Below are 18,353 nucleotides of genomic sequence, written 5' to 3'. Positions count from 1 at the left end.
CCGGAGTGCATTGCCTAGTACCCGTTGTAGGACCCCCGCAGCAATACACCTTCATCAAATGTGGAGGCGGGCCGAGTCATGAGCATGGACGTTCTTCGCGGGCTTCGAGAAGATCCGGGGGCGCAGGTACCAATTCAACATATCAAATGACCGAGCGTTGTCTGGAGAAGTCTTGAAACCTATCAGCGGCGGCATCACGGACATTCACACCGGCTGAAGTAATTTGGATATTGATGAAGACTTCATGATCGCCAGCACCGGGGTTGAGCTCCAGCATACAAATATGCGTGCTCGCCGGACGTCTTATTACTCACGCACTCCTCATCACACTCTCTTCTCTAGTCACGATGCTGTCTAACCTTCTCTTCACTGCTGCGCTCGCAGCTGGCGTGGCCCAGGCCCTGCCTCAAGCGACCACCTCGCGGGCTACCACTACCACTCGTGCCACGACAACAACGGCCGCTCCGGCAGCGACTGGAAACCCCTTCGCTGGCAAAGACTTCTACGCCAACCCATACTACTCCTCTGAGGTCTACACCCTGGCCATGCCATCTCTTGCCGCATCTCTGAAGCCCGCTGCTTCCGCCGTGGCCAAGGTCGGCTCGTTCGTGTGGATGGACACGATGGCCAAGGTCCCTCTTATGGACACCTACCTGGCAGACATCAAGGCCAAGAACGCCGCCGGTGCGAAGCTGATGGGTACCTTTGTCGTGTACGATCTGCCCGACCGTGACTGCGCGGCCCTTGCCTCCAACGGCGAGCTCAAGATTGACGATGGTGGTGTAGAGAAGTACAAGACGCAGTACATCGACAAGATTGCCGCCATCATCAAGAAGTACCCTGACGTCAAGATCAACCTTGCCATCGAGCCCGACTCCCTGGCCAACATGATCACCAACATGGGCGTCCAAAAGTGCTCGCGCGCTGCCCCTTACTACAAGGAACTTACCGCCTACGCCCTCAAGAGCCTCAACTTCGCCAACGTCGACATGTACCTCGACGGAGGCCATGCTGGCTGGCTCGGCTGGGACGCCAACATTGGCCCTGCCGCAAAGCTCTACGCCGAGGTCTACAAGGCGGCTGGCTCGCCCCGCGCCGTCCGTGGTATTGTCACCAACGTCAGCAACTACAACGCTTTCCGCATCGCTACCTGCCCTTCCATCACCCAGGGCAGCAAGAACTGCGACGAGGAGCGCTACATCAACGCCTTTGCTCCCCTGCTCAAGGCCGAAGGCTTCCCAGCTCACTTCATTGTCGACACCGGCCGCAGCGGCAAGCAGCCTACTGGCCAGCAGGCTTGGGGAGATTGGTGCAACGTCAAGGGCGCTGGCTTCGGTATCCGTCCCACTACCAACACCGACAACGCGCTTGTCGATGCTTTTGTCTGGGTCAAGCCTGGTGGCGAGGTATGTAACATGTCTGTAAACAACTGAGAAAGAGAACGCTAACGAGGATTTAGTCTGACGGTACTTCCGACCAATCTGCCGCTCGCTACGATGGCTTCTGCGGCAAGGACTCGGCGTTCAAGCCTGCGCCTGAGGCTGGTACTTGGTTCCAGGATTACTTTGCGATGTTGCTCCAGAACGCTAGCCCTGCTCTTGCATAGATGGTTGACGTGTAGGACGCGTAGTTCTTTCATCCAGGCCTTTGTCGAGATGGAAGTTGTCAAGAAGATGCACTGTATATAGCCGCGATCGCATCTCGCTCGTTCTAGGTTCGTGAGAACTGTATATATAAATCAACGTGTACATGACCATTGCGCATGTATCGAATGAGTGATTACGAGTCCGACATGGTGATGGGTGCAACGGTGATGCCGCCCACGTGGGGGCTGAAGGGCGGACTCGGGAAGCCACATGTCTTGGCGACGAGACCCTTGCGCGACACATTCCTGACAGCCCGAGTACCACCACGCCCCGCCAAACCTTCTTTGCCCTCCAACTTCCTAAGCACCATCATCCTTTGCGCGCATCGCTCTTTTCACACGTGCGACCGCCTGACGCTCATTCCCCTCCCAGCGCACCCTCTGCGCCCACCACTCACCCATGCGGCCCCGGTTCTATCGGTAAGGCAGCGGAGAGGGCAATGCAACGCCCCAGGCTTTTACCTCTGCAGTCGCGACTGCTCGCATACCTCGTCGCTACCGGCGCTTGTATCGCGCTATGGACGCCTTTCTTACCTCTCGCGTATGCTGCCGAAGTTCTCGCGACGCCCGATCATGACGCCCTTGATAGCCTCGCGCTGCACGGCTTTACCAGCGGAGATATACCACACATTGGAGATGAGGGACTCGATCGAGGAGAGAGCGATGGCTACGAGCCGGAGTTCAGCTATCTCGACCGAAGCCTGATTGGACGGCAGACAGAAGCGCCGGAACCGCTGAAGAATAATGAGAAGACGGAAAAGGACATCGATCCCGAAACGACGTTACACTTCGTCTTTGAGAAGGGTCAATTGCGCCTGAGAAGTGTGCTTGATGTTCCCTTGGATGCTCTGGAAGCACGGGGAACAGACAATGGCTCTGACGAAGCTGGCTTGGAAGATGCGACAGTACCTGGAAAGGAGGGCGACATTGGTGACGATGATATGGGAGAGTTGGCAAAGCGACAGACTGACAGTAGTCGCGTCTGGCTCACGGCCAACACCTGCCGGCAACCTATGCCGAACGGAGACGCGAAGGAGGCAAGGAAAAACCACCCGCAGCTGGTCATGTACGTCTCTACATCGCCGCGCAACAAGCAACCAGGCCCGGATGCGACGCAAGACACCCTCACCAACATCACGGGCGTGCTCTTCGATGGAGGCTACGCAAGCTTCGAGCTCAACACCACTTCGGATGTGTACATCGGTATTGGGGCGCCAAAACTGGAGGAGGACTGGTTTGGTAGCTGGCATTTTGAACTCGCCGCAAGCACAGACGGACCGTACCATAGCTACGACGACGCTACACCTTTCCTCTACATGATCGACACGGACAGCGAGTCCACCCTCTTCATATCACAAAACTTGAGCAGTTCGAACGACACAGCGGAGGTCGATAGATGGAGGGCGCAAAACCCCTTCCATATGTACGCCTTTCCGGACGGCGAATGGACTCCAGTTACGGGCTTGGAACGCTCTTACTGTGCGCTTAAGGAGCAGTTCAATGTCAACGCGACAAGGAACTTCACCATCGACACGAGCATCACCACCAAGTTCAATAAGATTGGCGGTGACGACAACATGCCCAAGAGCCAATTCCATGTCAGGAACCTGCAGAGTGCGAAGACATACAACGGATTCGTGGTCATTGAGGGGAGTCAACAGCCACTCACGATTCCTGGCACGGGCACGACGAGAGGCGGAGGCAGGGTCTTTCAGGCTTTCAACTGGACTACCAAGGCTGGTGAGTATTCCACACTACAGTCTACAGAATCATGCTAACAACATGCAAAGATGACTCCTGCCAAGTCCTCTTCGACCTCGAATTCTGCGACATGGTCGCCTACGCCGTCCCCTCCAACACCAAATTCAAGCTCAACGACTCCGCTCTCGCCGAAATCTACGAGAACCAAGCTCGCACATACTACGACAATTTCAACAAGTCCCTGGCGCAGGTTGCTTGCGACACAGTCTCCGAAGCCCAATATTCCCTCGCCGTCACCTGCGAAGACTGCGCAAAGACATACAAAAACTGGCTCTGCATGGTCCTCATGCCCCGCTGCGAAGACTGGACTGCTACAGACCCGTCTCTCGTCCCAAGGAATATTAAGACGCCTTTTGCCAACGGCTCGCTGCCCGAGATGATACCGGGGTTTAACGATAGCGCTGCGTTTACCCAGTCGAGAAATCCGAAGATCGATAGTGAGATCGAGCCGGGTCCGTATAAAGAGCTAAAGCCGTGTGAGGACATGTGCTTTGATATCGTGAGGAGTTGTCCTGCGCAGATGGGCTTTGCGTGTCCGAATGGGGTGCAGAGGATGGGCATGTATGGGGTTAGAGATGAGAATCCGGATCGGTTGACGTGTAGTTTTCCGGGGGCGGTTGTTAAGTTGAATGCGAAGGGTGGGGCGGGGGCGGTGGGTGTAAGTCTATCTGCTGTTGCGAGTATTGCTGGGTTGGTCGCGGTGATGCTGTTGGCTTGAGATGGCATGTTCTTCATCATGCAGTTCGCTCTATCTATAGGTATGATTCCCGGCGACAGACGTTCTTGTGGCGTTAAAAGCGAAAGTCAAATTCCATCCATCCTTGCCTCTCTCACACTCTGCGCGGAACAGGGACTGATCGTAAAGACGTGTGTGTGCAAGCGTGATGTATACAATAAGACTGCGTGTGAAGAGGCGATGCTCAAGATATCCGACATGCCATCTCCAACGGCCCGCTAGCTCGGACGATCCGCGCCTCGCCTCCAAGCTTGCCTGCACCACCTCCACCCCGCAGCTAGCATTCACCCCATCTCGCAGCGCCAAGTCGCAGCATACCACCCCATCAACAACTCCGCTACCAAACACAAAGTCAACGCACATCCAATCCCAACCCATCATGATAACCAGCATCCACCACATCAACCTCGTAGTCCCGCCAAACACACTCCATCTCGCCAATGACTTCTACGCAACCACCCTCGGCCTAACACCACGCGCAGTACCACATTTACAACGCTCAACGCTTGCGTGGTTCGACATCGGCGAGTCCGGTCAACAAGTGCACGTCGCGATCGGGAAGCCAGAAGATTTTGCGCATTCTTCATCGCGGCATCCGTGTTTCCGGGTTGGTAGTGTAGAAGCGCTGAATGAGCTGAGAGCGAAGGTATGGGAACATCATGAGCGGGGTGGAGAGGCGGCGCCGTTGGAGGCGGATAGACCTGGGGTGAAGAATAGCGGGGCGGAGGGTGTAGAGTATCCGACGAGGTTTTTTGCGAGGGACTTTGCGGGGAATAGGTTGGAGTTTAGTGTGTGAAGAAGGAAGGATGGAATGGAACCAACGTCATCGACTTCCTAACCCACCAACGTACACACCCAAAGTCCCCCGCGAAAAGACTTTAAATTCGAGTGCGAGCCCACAAGGATCTAATGGAATGTGACTTTCAGGCGCAAGCGAGAGAAGTAAACATGTTGCAACGTCATCGTCCTCTTCGCTCAACCTTCTCTGTCTAACCGTTACAGCGGGCGAAGTCCCGAGGTCGTCGTGATAGCGCGATAGCGTATCAAAAGAGAAGGTGTACAGGACGTCAAGATGCATACAAGCCAGCCTCGGATGTAAGGTAGACAACGGTTATCTTATTGGGTCGTTCGAAGTTCTTGTTAGCAGAACCACGATTCATGCATGATGTTGCACCAGCATCATCGTGAAACGGCCCACATGGTGGCTGCCGAGGCCCGGGTCGCAACGTCGCATCGTCGACATGGATGCGACAGCCCTACGGGATCCTGATTAATTACCTTCTGTTTGTAGCTTTGAGAAGACTATAGCTGGTAAATGAAGGATGCTTGGACTTTTCAGCGGATGATGCCATCTTGCACATGTCGATCGCTGGCGAGTTCCAGAACATGCAAGGCATTGAATAGCAGCAAGCTAACCGAGCCGACATGGCTTGCTGGGAAACAGCGACGTAGAGTTTGCACACGTGTTTGACAGCGGAATCTTTTGCGTGAACCACCCCGAAAGGCTGTGTTTAGCACACATTGTACATTCGGCTTCCAAGTTGTGGGCGAAGTACTGTCGCGTGTCTGGACGCGATGCGATACGTCGAAGAAGATATTGCGCACAACATCCAAAACTCATGACATGTAGCACCTGTCGACGTTGCTACACCACCCTAGCACCCATCCGCCGCTAACGTAACGAGAATCCTGCTCGATGATCAAAACCGTTACTACCCAGAGTCATGCGCCCACATCCATCCTTGATCGCAGAAACGCGCGCTCTACTCCTTCCAATCGCATGCCGGCAAAACACGAAACACGTAGAAGATCACCCGACAGATTCAGTAATCAGATATGGAGACCATGGGCACGCTTCCCTGTACACATCAGCCTTCTTCCCGCGAAACGGGGCCACGACTCCACAATAACGTCCCGAGGTCGCGTTGATGGACAACGCCATGGCATTCCTTTCATCACATTCCGCCGCAGAAGCAATGTTTCAAAACTCAACGGCGATGGTCCCCCGAGGAAGTCAGCCTTGGACTTCTGTATAAGATGGAGGTCTTCAACAGAAGTTTGATGGGCATCGACTTCGATCCGCACTTTCGCTTCCATCTCTACTACACTCGCTTTCCGTGCCTGTCTTGTTCTTCATTGTGCTGTGCACCTACATTCTATTCTTCAAACCACGCGATCTATACAGACACAGACGACTCATTGAACGATATCGCAAGATGAAGTTCTACGCCGCTCAAGCTTTCGCTCTTGCTAGCATTGCAACTGCTTTCCCGCATCCCCAGCTTCCCTCCCTCCCATCCTTCTCGCTACCGACTGGTGGATCAGGCTCTGGTCTTGGTGGCCTTGGTGGACTTGGTGGAGGCTCGGGCCTTGGTGGCCTTGGTGGAGGATCAGGCCTTGGTGGCCTTGGTGGAGGATCAGGAATTAGCCTCCCAACCAACATCCCCTCTCTCGGAGGTGGAGGCTCAGGACTTGGTGGACTTGGTGGAGGCTCGGGACTTGGTGGACTTACTGGAGGCTCAGGCCTCGGTGGCCTTACTGGAGGTTCAGGACTTAGTGGCCTTGGAGGAGGATCAGGATTCAGCTTGCCAACCGGCATCCCCTCCCTCGGAGGTGGAGGTTTCTCACTTCCGACCAGCCTTCCCAGCCTAGGTGGAGGCAGCACCGGTACAGGTGGCTCGGGGTTGAGCAGCTGGCTCAGCGGCCTAGGTGGAGGTTCCAGCGGAGGTTCCAGTGGAGGTCTCGGGGGTCTCAGTGGCCTCGGAGGTCTTGGAGGTCTTGGAGGCCTCGAAGGCGGTGCTGGTGGCGCTACGACAACAGCTGACGCCGCTGTTCCCGTACCTTCCAAGACTGGTGCCGCTGAAGCACCCGCCGCAACGGGCGGAGGCAACACTGGCGGCGCCGGCACGATCGGCACAGATTGCAAGCCCCAATCTGGATCGTCCAACGCCTTCGGAGGAAGCGAAAACGGTATCGTGGACAAGAGCTGCTGCACCGACATGACCATCGTCTTCGCACGTGGTACCGGAGAGATGGGCAACGTCGGATCCGTGTCCGGACCACCCATGTTCAAGGCTATCCGCCAGAAGCTGGGTAACGACCGTGTTACCGTTCAGGGTGTTGACTACGCTGCCTCTGCTGCTGGTAACGCCAACCTCGGTGGCGACGGTGGTCAGAAGATGGCCGATCTGGTCAAGCAGGCCAAGTCTCAATGTCCCGACACCAAGGTCATTGTATCAGGCTACTCCCAAGGTGCCATGGTCGTTCACAATGCTTTCAGCAAGGGCATTTCTGCCACTGATGTTAGCGGCGCTGTCATGTTCGGAGACCCATTGAAGCGCCAGGCTATCAGCGGTCTTTCAGCCGACAAGATCAAGCAGTTCTGCGGTACTGCTGATCAGATCTGCGGTGGTGGTGGTGATGGCGGTGCTACTGGAAGCCATCTCAGCTACGGCAGCAGTGCAGATGCAGCGGCTTCCTTCGCTATCCAGGCCGCTGGGCTTGCCTAGGCGGATCAAGGTTGTCTTGTAACCTCGCATTGCTGGTCCGTGTGAGCTACAAGGCGAGACATATGCGATTGTTGAGGACGGGGCGACAGGACGCTGGTGTACATTTAAATGTAGATACTTGACCACTCGTTGTCACTCTATCAATTCTTTGACTTATCCTTCACCACCATACTTCTTGATAAGATCTCTCATGATACTGACCGCGCCGCTCCGATAACTTCCCCCGAACATTGCATAGTGGTTGAGATGATGGTACAGCTCATATAACTTCACCCTGTCCTCGTATTCCTCCACGGGCTCCGTCTTTGGACACAGCTGATGGTACTCCTTCAGAAAACTCCCACCGAAGCCACCAAACATCTTCATAGCACCCAGTTCAAACTCGCTATGCGCGTAGCATGCCGACGAGTCGTAGACCACGTCTTCAACCTCGCCCTTCTTATTACCAATGACGCCTGCGCTTGCATTGCCGCTCCATAAGTCGCCATGCACAACAACAGGTGTCACTCCCTCACCGTTATTGAGATGTTCATCGCCAATCAAGCATGGTACTACCATGGCCGCGGTCTGCTCAACCAGCTTCTTCACGTCGCCGTCCCTTCTCCCGTTCTGCTCCGCGCATCGTAGGATGCATCTGAGACGGTTCTCCGCATAAAAGTCTGCCCAGCTTCCCTTATAGCTGTTATCTTGTGGTGTATCGCCGCAACACGTTGTCACTGGAAACCCAAACACAGGCTTGTCACAGCCTTCTGGTATGGGCGTGGGCGTGGTATGTAGCTTTGCGAGCTTAGCTGCCAGCGATGGCGCTTTCGACTTTGAACTCGATCGTCCCGTGAGGTGAAGGAATTCAGTCACGAGGAAGGATGTGGATGGCTGCGATTCATATCGTCCGTGACCGAGGGGTTGAGGACATAGAGATGGTACGGCGTCGTGGATGGCTTGGAGGGATGCGTACTCGCCTTCATCGCGCTGTCAGTTGATTAGCCAGCCCGGAGGTTCTAGAGGTTGCGCTTACCTTGGAACATGACCTCGGCCTCTTCCCCACTCCCAGTCTTCATGAAGAATGTCTGATCCGTGCCATCGTCAAGTTGTGACGTGATCTTCAACGTCGATGCCGAGCTGGAGCCGCCTCCGCCTGCGGAAGAGACGTGCGTCTTGTCGAGGTTCAGGCCGAGGAGCCTGATGACTGCCGGATCGAGCTTCATGGTGGATTTTGTCGCAAAAGAGCGCGCAATATTGGATACAAACATGACATTGTGAATGGTGCCCGTGGTGTTTTGAGGTGGGTTGGTGGTGACGTCAGCCTTCCCATCCCGCGCGGTGGAAGTTCGAGTCGCGCCGACGCGTCCTTAGCGTTGCGACCACAACCTCCCACACACGCGACATCAGATCGTGCTGCAGGACACCTACGTTCCCGCTATCGAGCGCGTGCCCCAAGCGCGACGCTCCCGCTACCATCATCGAACGATGTGACAGCCTTGCGTCCATGCATCTGCGGCTCGACTTCGCTACGCAACCTTGGCGGGTAGCGCCGTGCTTAGAAATGCGACAACTATCGGAAGGCTGTTGGCGATGAATCCTACACATGCAGGTACGAAGTTCGTACATGGCTTACAACCGTTCGTACGCCGATATGTCATCTTCGCGTTGGGCGCCTTATCCTTTTCGCACGTTCGTGATGTTCGTATAGCCTATCTGGCCCAAGGTCCCAAAGCTACAAGTATCTTCCCACCCGCCGAGAAAGAGATGGATATCCTGTCGTGGAGCCAGAGACCTACCTCTTATTCCCTTGAACCGAATTCATCTCAATCGTAACTCACCAGCAACGCGCGAGAACGAGAACTACTATTCCGTCCCACCATGTCCTCCACCATAGTCCTCATCACAGGCGCCAACCGAGGCATCGGTCTTGGCCTTACCGAGCGCTTTCTGGCAAAGCCCTCGCACACCGTCATCGCCGCAGTGCGCAACCCCGAGCACGCGACCGCTCATGCGCTACAAGACCTGCCCAAGGGTTCCGACAGCCAGCTCATCGTCGTGAAGCTCGACGCAAGCATCGAGCAGGACGCGCATGATGCCGTCGCCGAGCTGCAGCAGAAGCACCAGATCCATCGCCTCGACATAGTGATTGCGAACGCCGGCATCAGCTACATCTTGCCCAGTGTCGCAGAGGTCAAGATTGCGGACATCAGGGCGCACATGGAGCCCAACGTCTATGGCGTGATAGCGCTATACCAAGCGACGCGCCAACTTTTGAAGAAGTCGACGCGCGAGCCAATCTTTCTGCCTATGGGCTCGTCGGCGGGGTTGCTGGTGTAAGTAAACTTGACATCTGTCTTGCGCACCCTTTTGACTGTGACCGCAGCAACCACCTGCCCATTCCCAACGCGGCGTACGCGCCGACCAAGACAGCGCTCAATTGGTACACGATCCGTATCAACGCCGAGGAGGATTGGCTCAACTGCTTTGCATTCGACCCGGGCCATGTTGCGACCGACATGGGCAACGGCGCGTCCCAGCTCTTGGGTATAGGCCAGGAGGCGCCGGTTTCGGTGAAGGACTCCTGTGAAGGCATGATGCGGGTGTTGGCGAAGGCTACGAAGAAGGAGCACGGCGGCAAGTTGGTTGTGTATACTGGTGAGATATCGGGGTGGTGAGGTAGTTCAGCGGTTTACTACTCGTACGAGTCTCGCGCAAACAATTGCATATAACATCCATAGTTGCTCTTCTCACAACGCCTTCGCCTAACTTATACGCATCACTGCCGACAGCTACCTCGCTTTACAAAATGAAGCTCGGCATGTACCTCTGCTTGATAGCTAGCACGCGTGAGCAGCTATCGCTACAGTAGTTAGACTTCTAGCACAGCTCGTCTAAGGTAGTCTGTCTAGAATAAGAATTGCATAACGACGTTGTGTTGCGGGATGTAACGTTGCGCGAGCCTGCGGTGTCGCCGGTAGTTAGTACAGCGATAATAGCTAGCTAATCTAAGAGGCGCGCTCGCTGCTTAATAAGTTCTTACTAATAGAAACAAGTAAGTTGCGTAACCTACAAAGAATAGACTTATTAATAGGTTTTTTGCTAGCTATTACGTTAGTGTTACTACTATCTTATTACCTTACTTATAGAGCTATATATACTTAACTTACACTAGGTAAAAGTCTAGCTACTAATTAGTAGACTAGAAGTAGACTTCTAATTAGCTATAGCTATAATTATAGTAATTATAATTATTATATAATAAATACTAATATTATAACTCTAACTATAAAGTACTTTACTATCTACTCTAATAGCTTTATAGAGCTTCTAGAGATAAGATACTATATAATAAAGTTATAATAGTTAGCTAGCGTAGTAATACTATATAATAAAGTTATAATAATTAGCTAGTATAGTAATAATTAGCTAGTATAGTAAAAAGAGTTTTCTATAGAAATCTGTAGAAAAGTTTAGCTAGTAAACTAATATTTTTTTCTCTTATTAAAAGTAATAATTACTACTTAGATAGTTTAATAATACTACTATAATAAGAATTATAATATAATATAATATAATATAATATAATATAATATAATATAATAGATAAGTAATATAATAGTAAGTTTAAAGAAAAGAATTATATAACTCTAGTAAGAGTAATAGTAGTATAATAGTATTTTTAAGATCTAGTTTTTTATTAGTCTAACTATTAAAATAATAGTAGTTCTAGAAGAATAGTACTAGTAATATTTTACTAGTACTATCTCTAACTTATTTATAAATAAAGTCTTACTATCTATATCTAACTATAAGTCTAGAACTATTACTAATAAGTACTTTTATACCTTTATAAGATAAGCTAGCGCTAACTTAGAAACTAGTAAAAATAAACTTACTCTATTAGTCTATCTAAACTATAAAATAAGTACTAGCTTATCTTTTTTAATATTCTACTAGTAATACTTAAGTTATTTATTAGTCTAACTATTAATATAGTAGTAGATAGGTACTAGAAACTATAGATAAAGAATAGTACTCTAAAGCTTAAAGATAGTAGTTTATTATACTTCTATCTATTACTCTAATAGCTTTTTAAAGCTTTTTAGAAAAGTTTCTAAAAAAGCTTTTAGTAGAGCTACTAGAGAGATCTAGCTAGTAAACTAATATCTCTTTTTAATATATAAGTAAATTCTATTCTTATTAAAGAAGTAATTACTAATAATAATAATAATAGAAGTACTAAGTAGAATACTAACTTTATTATATAAAGAATTAGAGTATAATTCTTTACTTTTACTAATAAATTACTAGTACCTATATTAGCTATCTACTATATTTCTTTATTCTTTATAACTATAATTATTAGTACTTAACTAATAAAATATATCTTAAGATTTTAATAGTAGTATTATAATTATATATACTTTTTTTTTTAATACTTACTTTACTTTATATACTATTATATATAGTTATTAGAGTTATACTAATATTAGAGATTTAAGTTTATATATAATCTTAAGTAGACTATATAGATATTTTATAGTATATTAAAAATACTAAGTTTATATATACTACTTTTCTAACTAGCTATCTTTCTATCTACTTTTTTATATAAATACTTTTATATTTATTATATAATAGATAAACTTACTATATAATACTTAGTACTTTTATTTACTAATTACTAGTTTTAGTATTACTATTTCTATAGTGTATACTTATATTATATCTACTATCTACTTTTATAAGCTTATATTAGATATTATAGATTACTTCTATCTACTTAAAGTATATTTTATCTTAGTATAAGAAATTAATACTTATAATACTTTATAGATTTATCTATATATAGTATATCTATTAATTCTTTTATTAGCTCTACTATATTAAACGTATAGATTTTACTAATTAGATCTATATTATACTATATAAATTACTTTATTTATATTATTATAATATCTATATAGATTACTTTATTTAATTATTATAATATATATACTAGTTACTTTTTCTAGGCCTTAGAAATAAAGCCTACTACGTAATATTTTATAATATTATACTATATTATAAATAATAAATAAATAAACTTTTAAGTTATTAAAACTAAGCCTAAACTTAAACGCCTCTTACTATCTATCTACACTTTTTTTTCTTATATATTTATAATAAAGACTTATAATCTATATTAACTTATGTATTACTACTAATAATATATAGATAATATCTAGTAGTAGTACTACTATATTATACGTAGTTTTTTTTAAAAGTAAGTACTACTACTACTTCTATTATAGTTATAATTATCTAAAAGCTTAAGAAAATTCTAGAATTAGTAGTAGTAGTAATATGTCTATAGTGTAATAAAAGTACTATACCTTTCTAGTCTAATATATTAGCTCTAATATATTAGAATAGCTTTAAAAGTACTTATAATTCTCTACTAGACTATTTATATATTCTACTATAAGCTTATTAATAAGCTATTAGTATTACCTTATTATCTAGATTATCTATCTTACTTATATTATTAGCCTAATTATAGATTTATAGTTATTATTATTATTATTAATTACTAGTTTATATAGAAGCTATAGGTATAGCTATAGAGGTAGTTTAAAGCGCCTTTATATTAAGAAGATCTTCTACTATAGTAAGAACTTATAGTATCTAGGCCTTATATTTACTTAATTATATAATATTTTTTATAAAGTTAGTTTAGACTTAAGAAAGTAAGCTATAGCGTAAAGCTTTAATAAGATCTAGCTAATAAGAATACTATAGACTAGTAAAGTCTATATACTCTAGAGAACTACTACTACTTACTATTATAGTAATAGATTCTAAGATAGTAATATAGATTCTAAATATAGTATTAGATACGTAGTGTTATATAGTATTAAGAATATTAAATCTATAGACTAGCTTAGTATATATAGTAGTCTTATCTATAATTATCTTATACTACTAGTTTACTAATATATACTCTATAAGGTTAAACTTACTACTTCTATATTTATAAGCTACTATAGCTAGCACTATAGATAGTACGTAGTATCTATATATCTTAGAGATATAAAGAGTTATAAAGTTATCTAATATATTATTATAGTATATTATAGTTAGAAAGATAGATATAAAGAAAGATTTAGAAGATATAAAAGATATAGAGAATAAAAATAAGAAAGATAAAAGAAAAGAGAAAGATAAAAAAGTAAAGATTTTTACTTTTCTATCTACTAAAGAGTTTAGTGTAATTATACGTATAAGACCTTTTATTAGAATAGCTAACTATATTAGAATTTTAACTTTTATATCTAAAGGCTATAAAAACTAGTTAAAGTATTTATTCTACACTAAATCTATCTAAGAGAACGTCTTAGAGCTGCTAGGTCTAAGCAATTTTTAGTAAGAGTAATAAGCACTAATAAGAAATAGAGAGTAGCTCTAAAGTAGTAGCTCTAAGGCTTTTAAACTTTACTACCTAAGAGCTTAGATAAAATCTAAGTAGACTATTTTATACAGAATTACTACGCAAATTTAACGCTGTACTTAGCTTATTAATAGCTACTTACGTTGTAAAGTTATAGAGTAGAGAAGTTTAGAGCTAAATTTTAAAGTTCTTTACGTAATTACTGCGCTCGCTGCTAGTACAGTCTATATATAGCTAGAATTTAGCGCTTATAGCTAAATTTTAACACCTATAGCTAAATTTTAGACTTAAATTAAGGCTAAAATTAGGCGCCTATAGTTAGAATTAGTTACTAAATTAAGTACTTAAAATAGGCGCTTCTATAGCTAGAGATTAGTGCCTCTATAGCTAAAAAAGAGCGCCTTTATAGCTAAATCTAACGCCTATAGCTAAATTTTAATATCTATAGCTAAATTTTAGACTTAAATTAAAGCTAAAATTAGGCGCTTATAGTTAGAATTAGTTACTAAATTAAGTACTTAAAATAAGCGCCTCTATAGCTAGAGATTAGTGCCTTTATAGCTAAAAAAGAGTGCTTTTATAGCTAAATCTAATACCTATAGCTAAATTTTAATATCTATAGCTAAATTTTAGACTTAAATTAAGGCTAAAATTAAGCGCCTATAGTTAGAATTAGTTACTAAATTAAGTACTTAAAATAGGCACCTCTATAGCTAGAGATTAGTGCCTCTATAGCTAAAAAAGAGCGCCTTTATAGCTAAATCTAACGCCTATAGCTAAATTTTAATACCTATAGCTAAATTTTAGGCTTAAATTAAGGCTAAAATTAGACGTCTATAGTTAGAATTAGTTACTAAATTAAGTACTTAAAATAGGCGCCTTTATAGCTAGAGATTAGTACCTTTATAGCTAAAAAAAAGCGCTTTTATAGCTAAATCTAACGCTTATAGCTAAATTTTAATATCTATAGCTAAATTTTAGACTTAAATTAAGGCTAAAATTAGGTACCTATAGTTAGAATTAGTTACTAAATTAAGCACTTAAAATAGGCGCTTCTATAGCTAGAGATTAGTACCTCTATAGCTAAAAAAGAGCGCCTTTATAGCTAAATCTAATATCTATAGCTAAATTTTAACGCCTATAGCTAAATTTTAGACTTAAATTAAGGCTAAAATTAAGCGTCTATAGTTAGAATTAGTTACTAAATTAAGTACTTAAGATAGGCGCCTCTAGTGTTAAATTTAGTGCCTTTATAGCTACATATACTCTATTATACTTAGTGTTAGTAGCTAGCTAGCCTAGAATATTATTTTCTTAGCTCTAAAGCGCGCTAGCTCTACCTTCTCTTATTACGTCTTACTACTTATTATCTTTACCTTTCTATCTACCTTCTTACTAAATTACGCTTTAGGTACTTTATTTTATCTTACTATAGTATACTACCTCTATATCTACTTGCTTATACTCTCTTTTCTACTAGAATTATATTAACTAAACGCGCTTACTTTAAAATTAACACGTCTCTACTATAGACGTAAGCTCTACTACTACTCTAATCTACCTTTCTACTACTTTTATAACTTTATAAGAAGCTAAGACTAGATAATTTCTTTAAGCCTAGTAGTAGTGTAATAACTACTAGCTCTTCTAAAGACTAAAGCACTACTAGCTCTTCTAAACACTAGAGTACTACTAGCTCTTCTAAATAATAAAGTACTACTAGCTCTTATAAATACTAGAGTACTTTACTTTCTACTATATTCTTCTATACTAGCACTATTACTACGCGCTATAGTAATCTTATATAGATAGCTAAGTAGCTATTTTATAAATTTAAAAAAAGCGCTACCTACGTTAGGTTTCTTATATAGCTTATTTACTACTATACTAAGAAGATTATAGCTATCTATAAAGAGAAGAAATATCTTAAGAGAGTAGCTACGCACTATAAGTAAGAGGTAACTAAGGCTAAGAGCAAAGTTAAATTATACTATAATAAGGTATAGAGCGTACGTAGAGAAAGTAAAAGATATTAGAAGTAGATTAACTTCTTAGATAAGATAGTATACAGAGCCTATAATATTATTAATAAAGCTATTTATCTACGCTCTACTAGCCTATCTAAGTTAGATAAGCTAATTAGTAATTAGCTTTTTTTATATTTTAGGCTTATAACACTACCTTTTATATTAATATTCTCTTTTCTATTACTATAAAGTTATAGCCTTACTCTTTAATAAATAAAAAGTACTATTAAATTTATAAAGTGTAGCCTATAGTGTAGATATTATAGAAGTAATTATATAGCTAAAAACCTTACTTTTTAGCTACTTTATAACTAGCGCTTTTACTAGTCTTTAGGCTAATACTCTATCTATAACACCTATAATAGCTCTACCTATCTACTAGCTTTAAGGCTTAGCGCCTAAAATTTAAAATCTAGGTAACTACTTAAGCTATCTACTAGTATACTAAGTTCTTATCTATAAAGACTATAGCGCTGTCTATAGTTAGACTAGGTATCTTAAGAAATTTTACTAAGTTAAGAAAAAAGAGTAGTAAGCGCTAGATAAACACTATTAGATTAGTACTCTTCTACTTACTAACCTAAGAGATATTACTCTTCTACTACTAAATTAACTACTAATACTACTTCTAGGCGCTCTAATTCTAGTCTACTTTTATACCTATATAAGCTATATATTTATTACTAAGAACTATAATAAGATTTAGTACTATTATAATAAGGCCTATAACTAAAGAATAAGCTTCTAAGACTAGAAGCCTTAGACTTATATTTAAGTGTAGATATTCTTCTATACTAGTAGCTTTTAGAAATACTTTAAAGTATAGCCTATTACTAAAGATAAAAGTAGTACTTTCTCTAGCAAAATTTTACTTATATTATAAGAAATTTAAAGTTTATAGATAAAGTATATAGAGTTACTTACTATAGCTAACACTATAGTTATAAAGACTAACTATACTAGCTAGTTTAAGAGAAATTGCTAGCTAATTTATCTTACTAAGTGTAATTTTCTCTATCTTTACTAGGTAAGCTATATACCTAATAAAGATAATATACTACTTACTTAAGTAGCTACTATTATTAAATAAATAATTAAATAAGTAGTTAGTAAACTTTCTACTCTTAAGCTTAAGAGTAGACGCTAGTTACAAAGCTCTAATACTAAGTAAATTAATCTACGCCTAATAGTACGCCTATAAAACTTAGAAAGCTAAAAGTAGTATACTAGGTATATAAAACGCTTTATTTACTATCTACTACGTATCTATAACGCCTAAGAGATAGGCGCTAATAGTAGTAGAAGTAATTTATTTTAAACTTAGCTTAGTATAAAGAGTAAACTAGATTTAGACACTAATAGTTAGACTAGCCTCTTACTATACTATAAAGATAAAATACGTAATATAAAGTAGCTATTTCTCTAGGCTAGCTACTAAAAGTAACTTACTAAAGACTTTATTAGCGCTATATACCTAGATAGCCTAGCCTCTTAAATTATCTATTTTCTACGCCTATTTTAAGAGTTTATATTTTATATTACTAGAGATAAGCTCTTTAGTAGTAGATTAATTTACTTTCTTACTATTATAAGTATTAATAAGACTACTAACTACCTATAAGAGGCTTATAATTACTTCTATATACTAGTAGAAGTAGTGTACTATATACGCGTATTAGCTATTAAAATTCTACTTTCTATAGCTAATTACTAGTAGTAGACTAAGCAAGATAAAGAGAATTTTATCTAAGTAAGAAAGTAGTATCTAGTTAATAGTACGTATAGCCTCTTTAGCAAGATACTAAGCCTTTTAGTATATTTAAAGTATATTATATTAAATACTACTAACGCCTTTATTTTATAGTAGTCTAAAAATAGAAGTACTTTATATATATATAGTTAGCTAATCTTATTAACTAGTTTTTAAGTAATAGTTACTAGTATACTATAAAAGAGAGAGAACGTTCTTTAGAAAAACTTACTTTAGACTACTATAGAGATAAAGTAATTTTAAATACTACTTGCAAAGATTTAGAATAACGTTACCTTTAGCTAAAGAGGCTACTTCTTTCTTTTACGCTCTAATAATAAATTAGTAGATAGTTTAGAAAAGACTATATCTAAGATACTAGCTAGTTCTTAAGGCTATAAACTACGCAGCCTCTAAAATTCTTTCTAGTAACTTTAGATAGTGCGCTACTACCTAAAAAAGGTAAACTAATTTCTTAAAATTCTTCTCTTTCTTACCTACGTTACTAGTAGA

General features: G+C 42.3%; 5 protein-coding genes across 5 annotated transcripts; 4 read left to right on the top strand and 1 right to left on the bottom strand.

The window, feature by feature from the left end:
* Positions 1 to 347: 347 nt before the first annotated feature.
* J4E79_009603 (uncharacterized protein) lies at positions 348 to 1,606 on the top strand (the record flags this gene model as incomplete). The annotated part of the gene is made up of 2 exons (XM_049358447.1): positions 348 to 1,406; positions 1,460 to 1,606. The coding sequence occupies 2 exons, from the start codon at positions 348 to 350 to the stop codon at positions 1,604 to 1,606; spliced, it is 1,206 nt and encodes a 401-aa protein (XP_049206917.1).
* Positions 1,607 to 2,045: 439 nt separating this feature from the next.
* On the top strand, positions 2,046 to 3,886 carry J4E79_009602 (uncharacterized protein; the record flags this gene model as incomplete). Its single annotated transcript, XM_049358446.1, has 4 exons — positions 2,046 to 2,065; positions 2,100 to 3,385; positions 3,436 to 3,858; positions 3,879 to 3,886. The coding sequence occupies 4 exons, from the start codon at positions 2,046 to 2,048 to the stop codon at positions 3,884 to 3,886; spliced, it is 1,737 nt and encodes a 578-aa protein (XP_049206916.1).
* Positions 3,887 to 6,179: 2,293 nt separating this feature from the next.
* J4E79_009601 (uncharacterized protein) lies at positions 6,180 to 7,651 on the top strand (the record flags this gene model as incomplete). The annotated part of the gene is made up of 2 exons (XM_049358445.1): positions 6,180 to 6,259; positions 6,334 to 7,651. The coding sequence occupies 2 exons, from the start codon at positions 6,180 to 6,182 to the stop codon at positions 7,649 to 7,651; spliced, it is 1,398 nt and encodes a 465-aa protein (XP_049206915.1).
* A 153-nt stretch (positions 7,652 to 7,804) lies between these two features.
* J4E79_009600 (uncharacterized protein) lies at positions 7,805 to 8,856 on the bottom strand (the record flags this gene model as incomplete). The annotated part of the gene is made up of 2 exons (XM_049358444.1): positions 7,805 to 8,610; positions 8,667 to 8,856. The coding sequence occupies 2 exons, from the start codon at positions 8,854 to 8,856 to the stop codon at positions 7,805 to 7,807; spliced, it is 996 nt and encodes a 331-aa protein (XP_049206914.1).
* A 655-nt stretch (positions 8,857 to 9,511) lies between these two features.
* On the top strand, positions 9,512 to 10,308 carry J4E79_009599 (uncharacterized protein; the record flags this gene model as incomplete). Its single annotated transcript, XM_049358443.1, has 2 exons — positions 9,512 to 9,966; positions 10,017 to 10,308. 2 exons carry the CDS (start codon positions 9,512 to 9,514, stop codon positions 10,306 to 10,308), a joined length of 747 nt encoding a protein of 248 aa, XP_049206913.1.
* Between the last annotated feature and the right edge of the window lie 8,045 nt (positions 10,309 to 18,353).

Source organism: Alternaria viburni, assembly GCF_023758015.1.
Source record: "Alternaria viburni strain BMP 2772 chromosome Unknown scaffold_26, whole genome shotgun sequence".
NCBI classification, from domain to species: domain Eukaryota; kingdom Fungi; phylum Ascomycota; class Dothideomycetes; order Pleosporales; family Pleosporaceae; genus Alternaria; species Alternaria viburni.
This window is presented reverse-complemented; position numbering and strand designations above follow the sequence as displayed.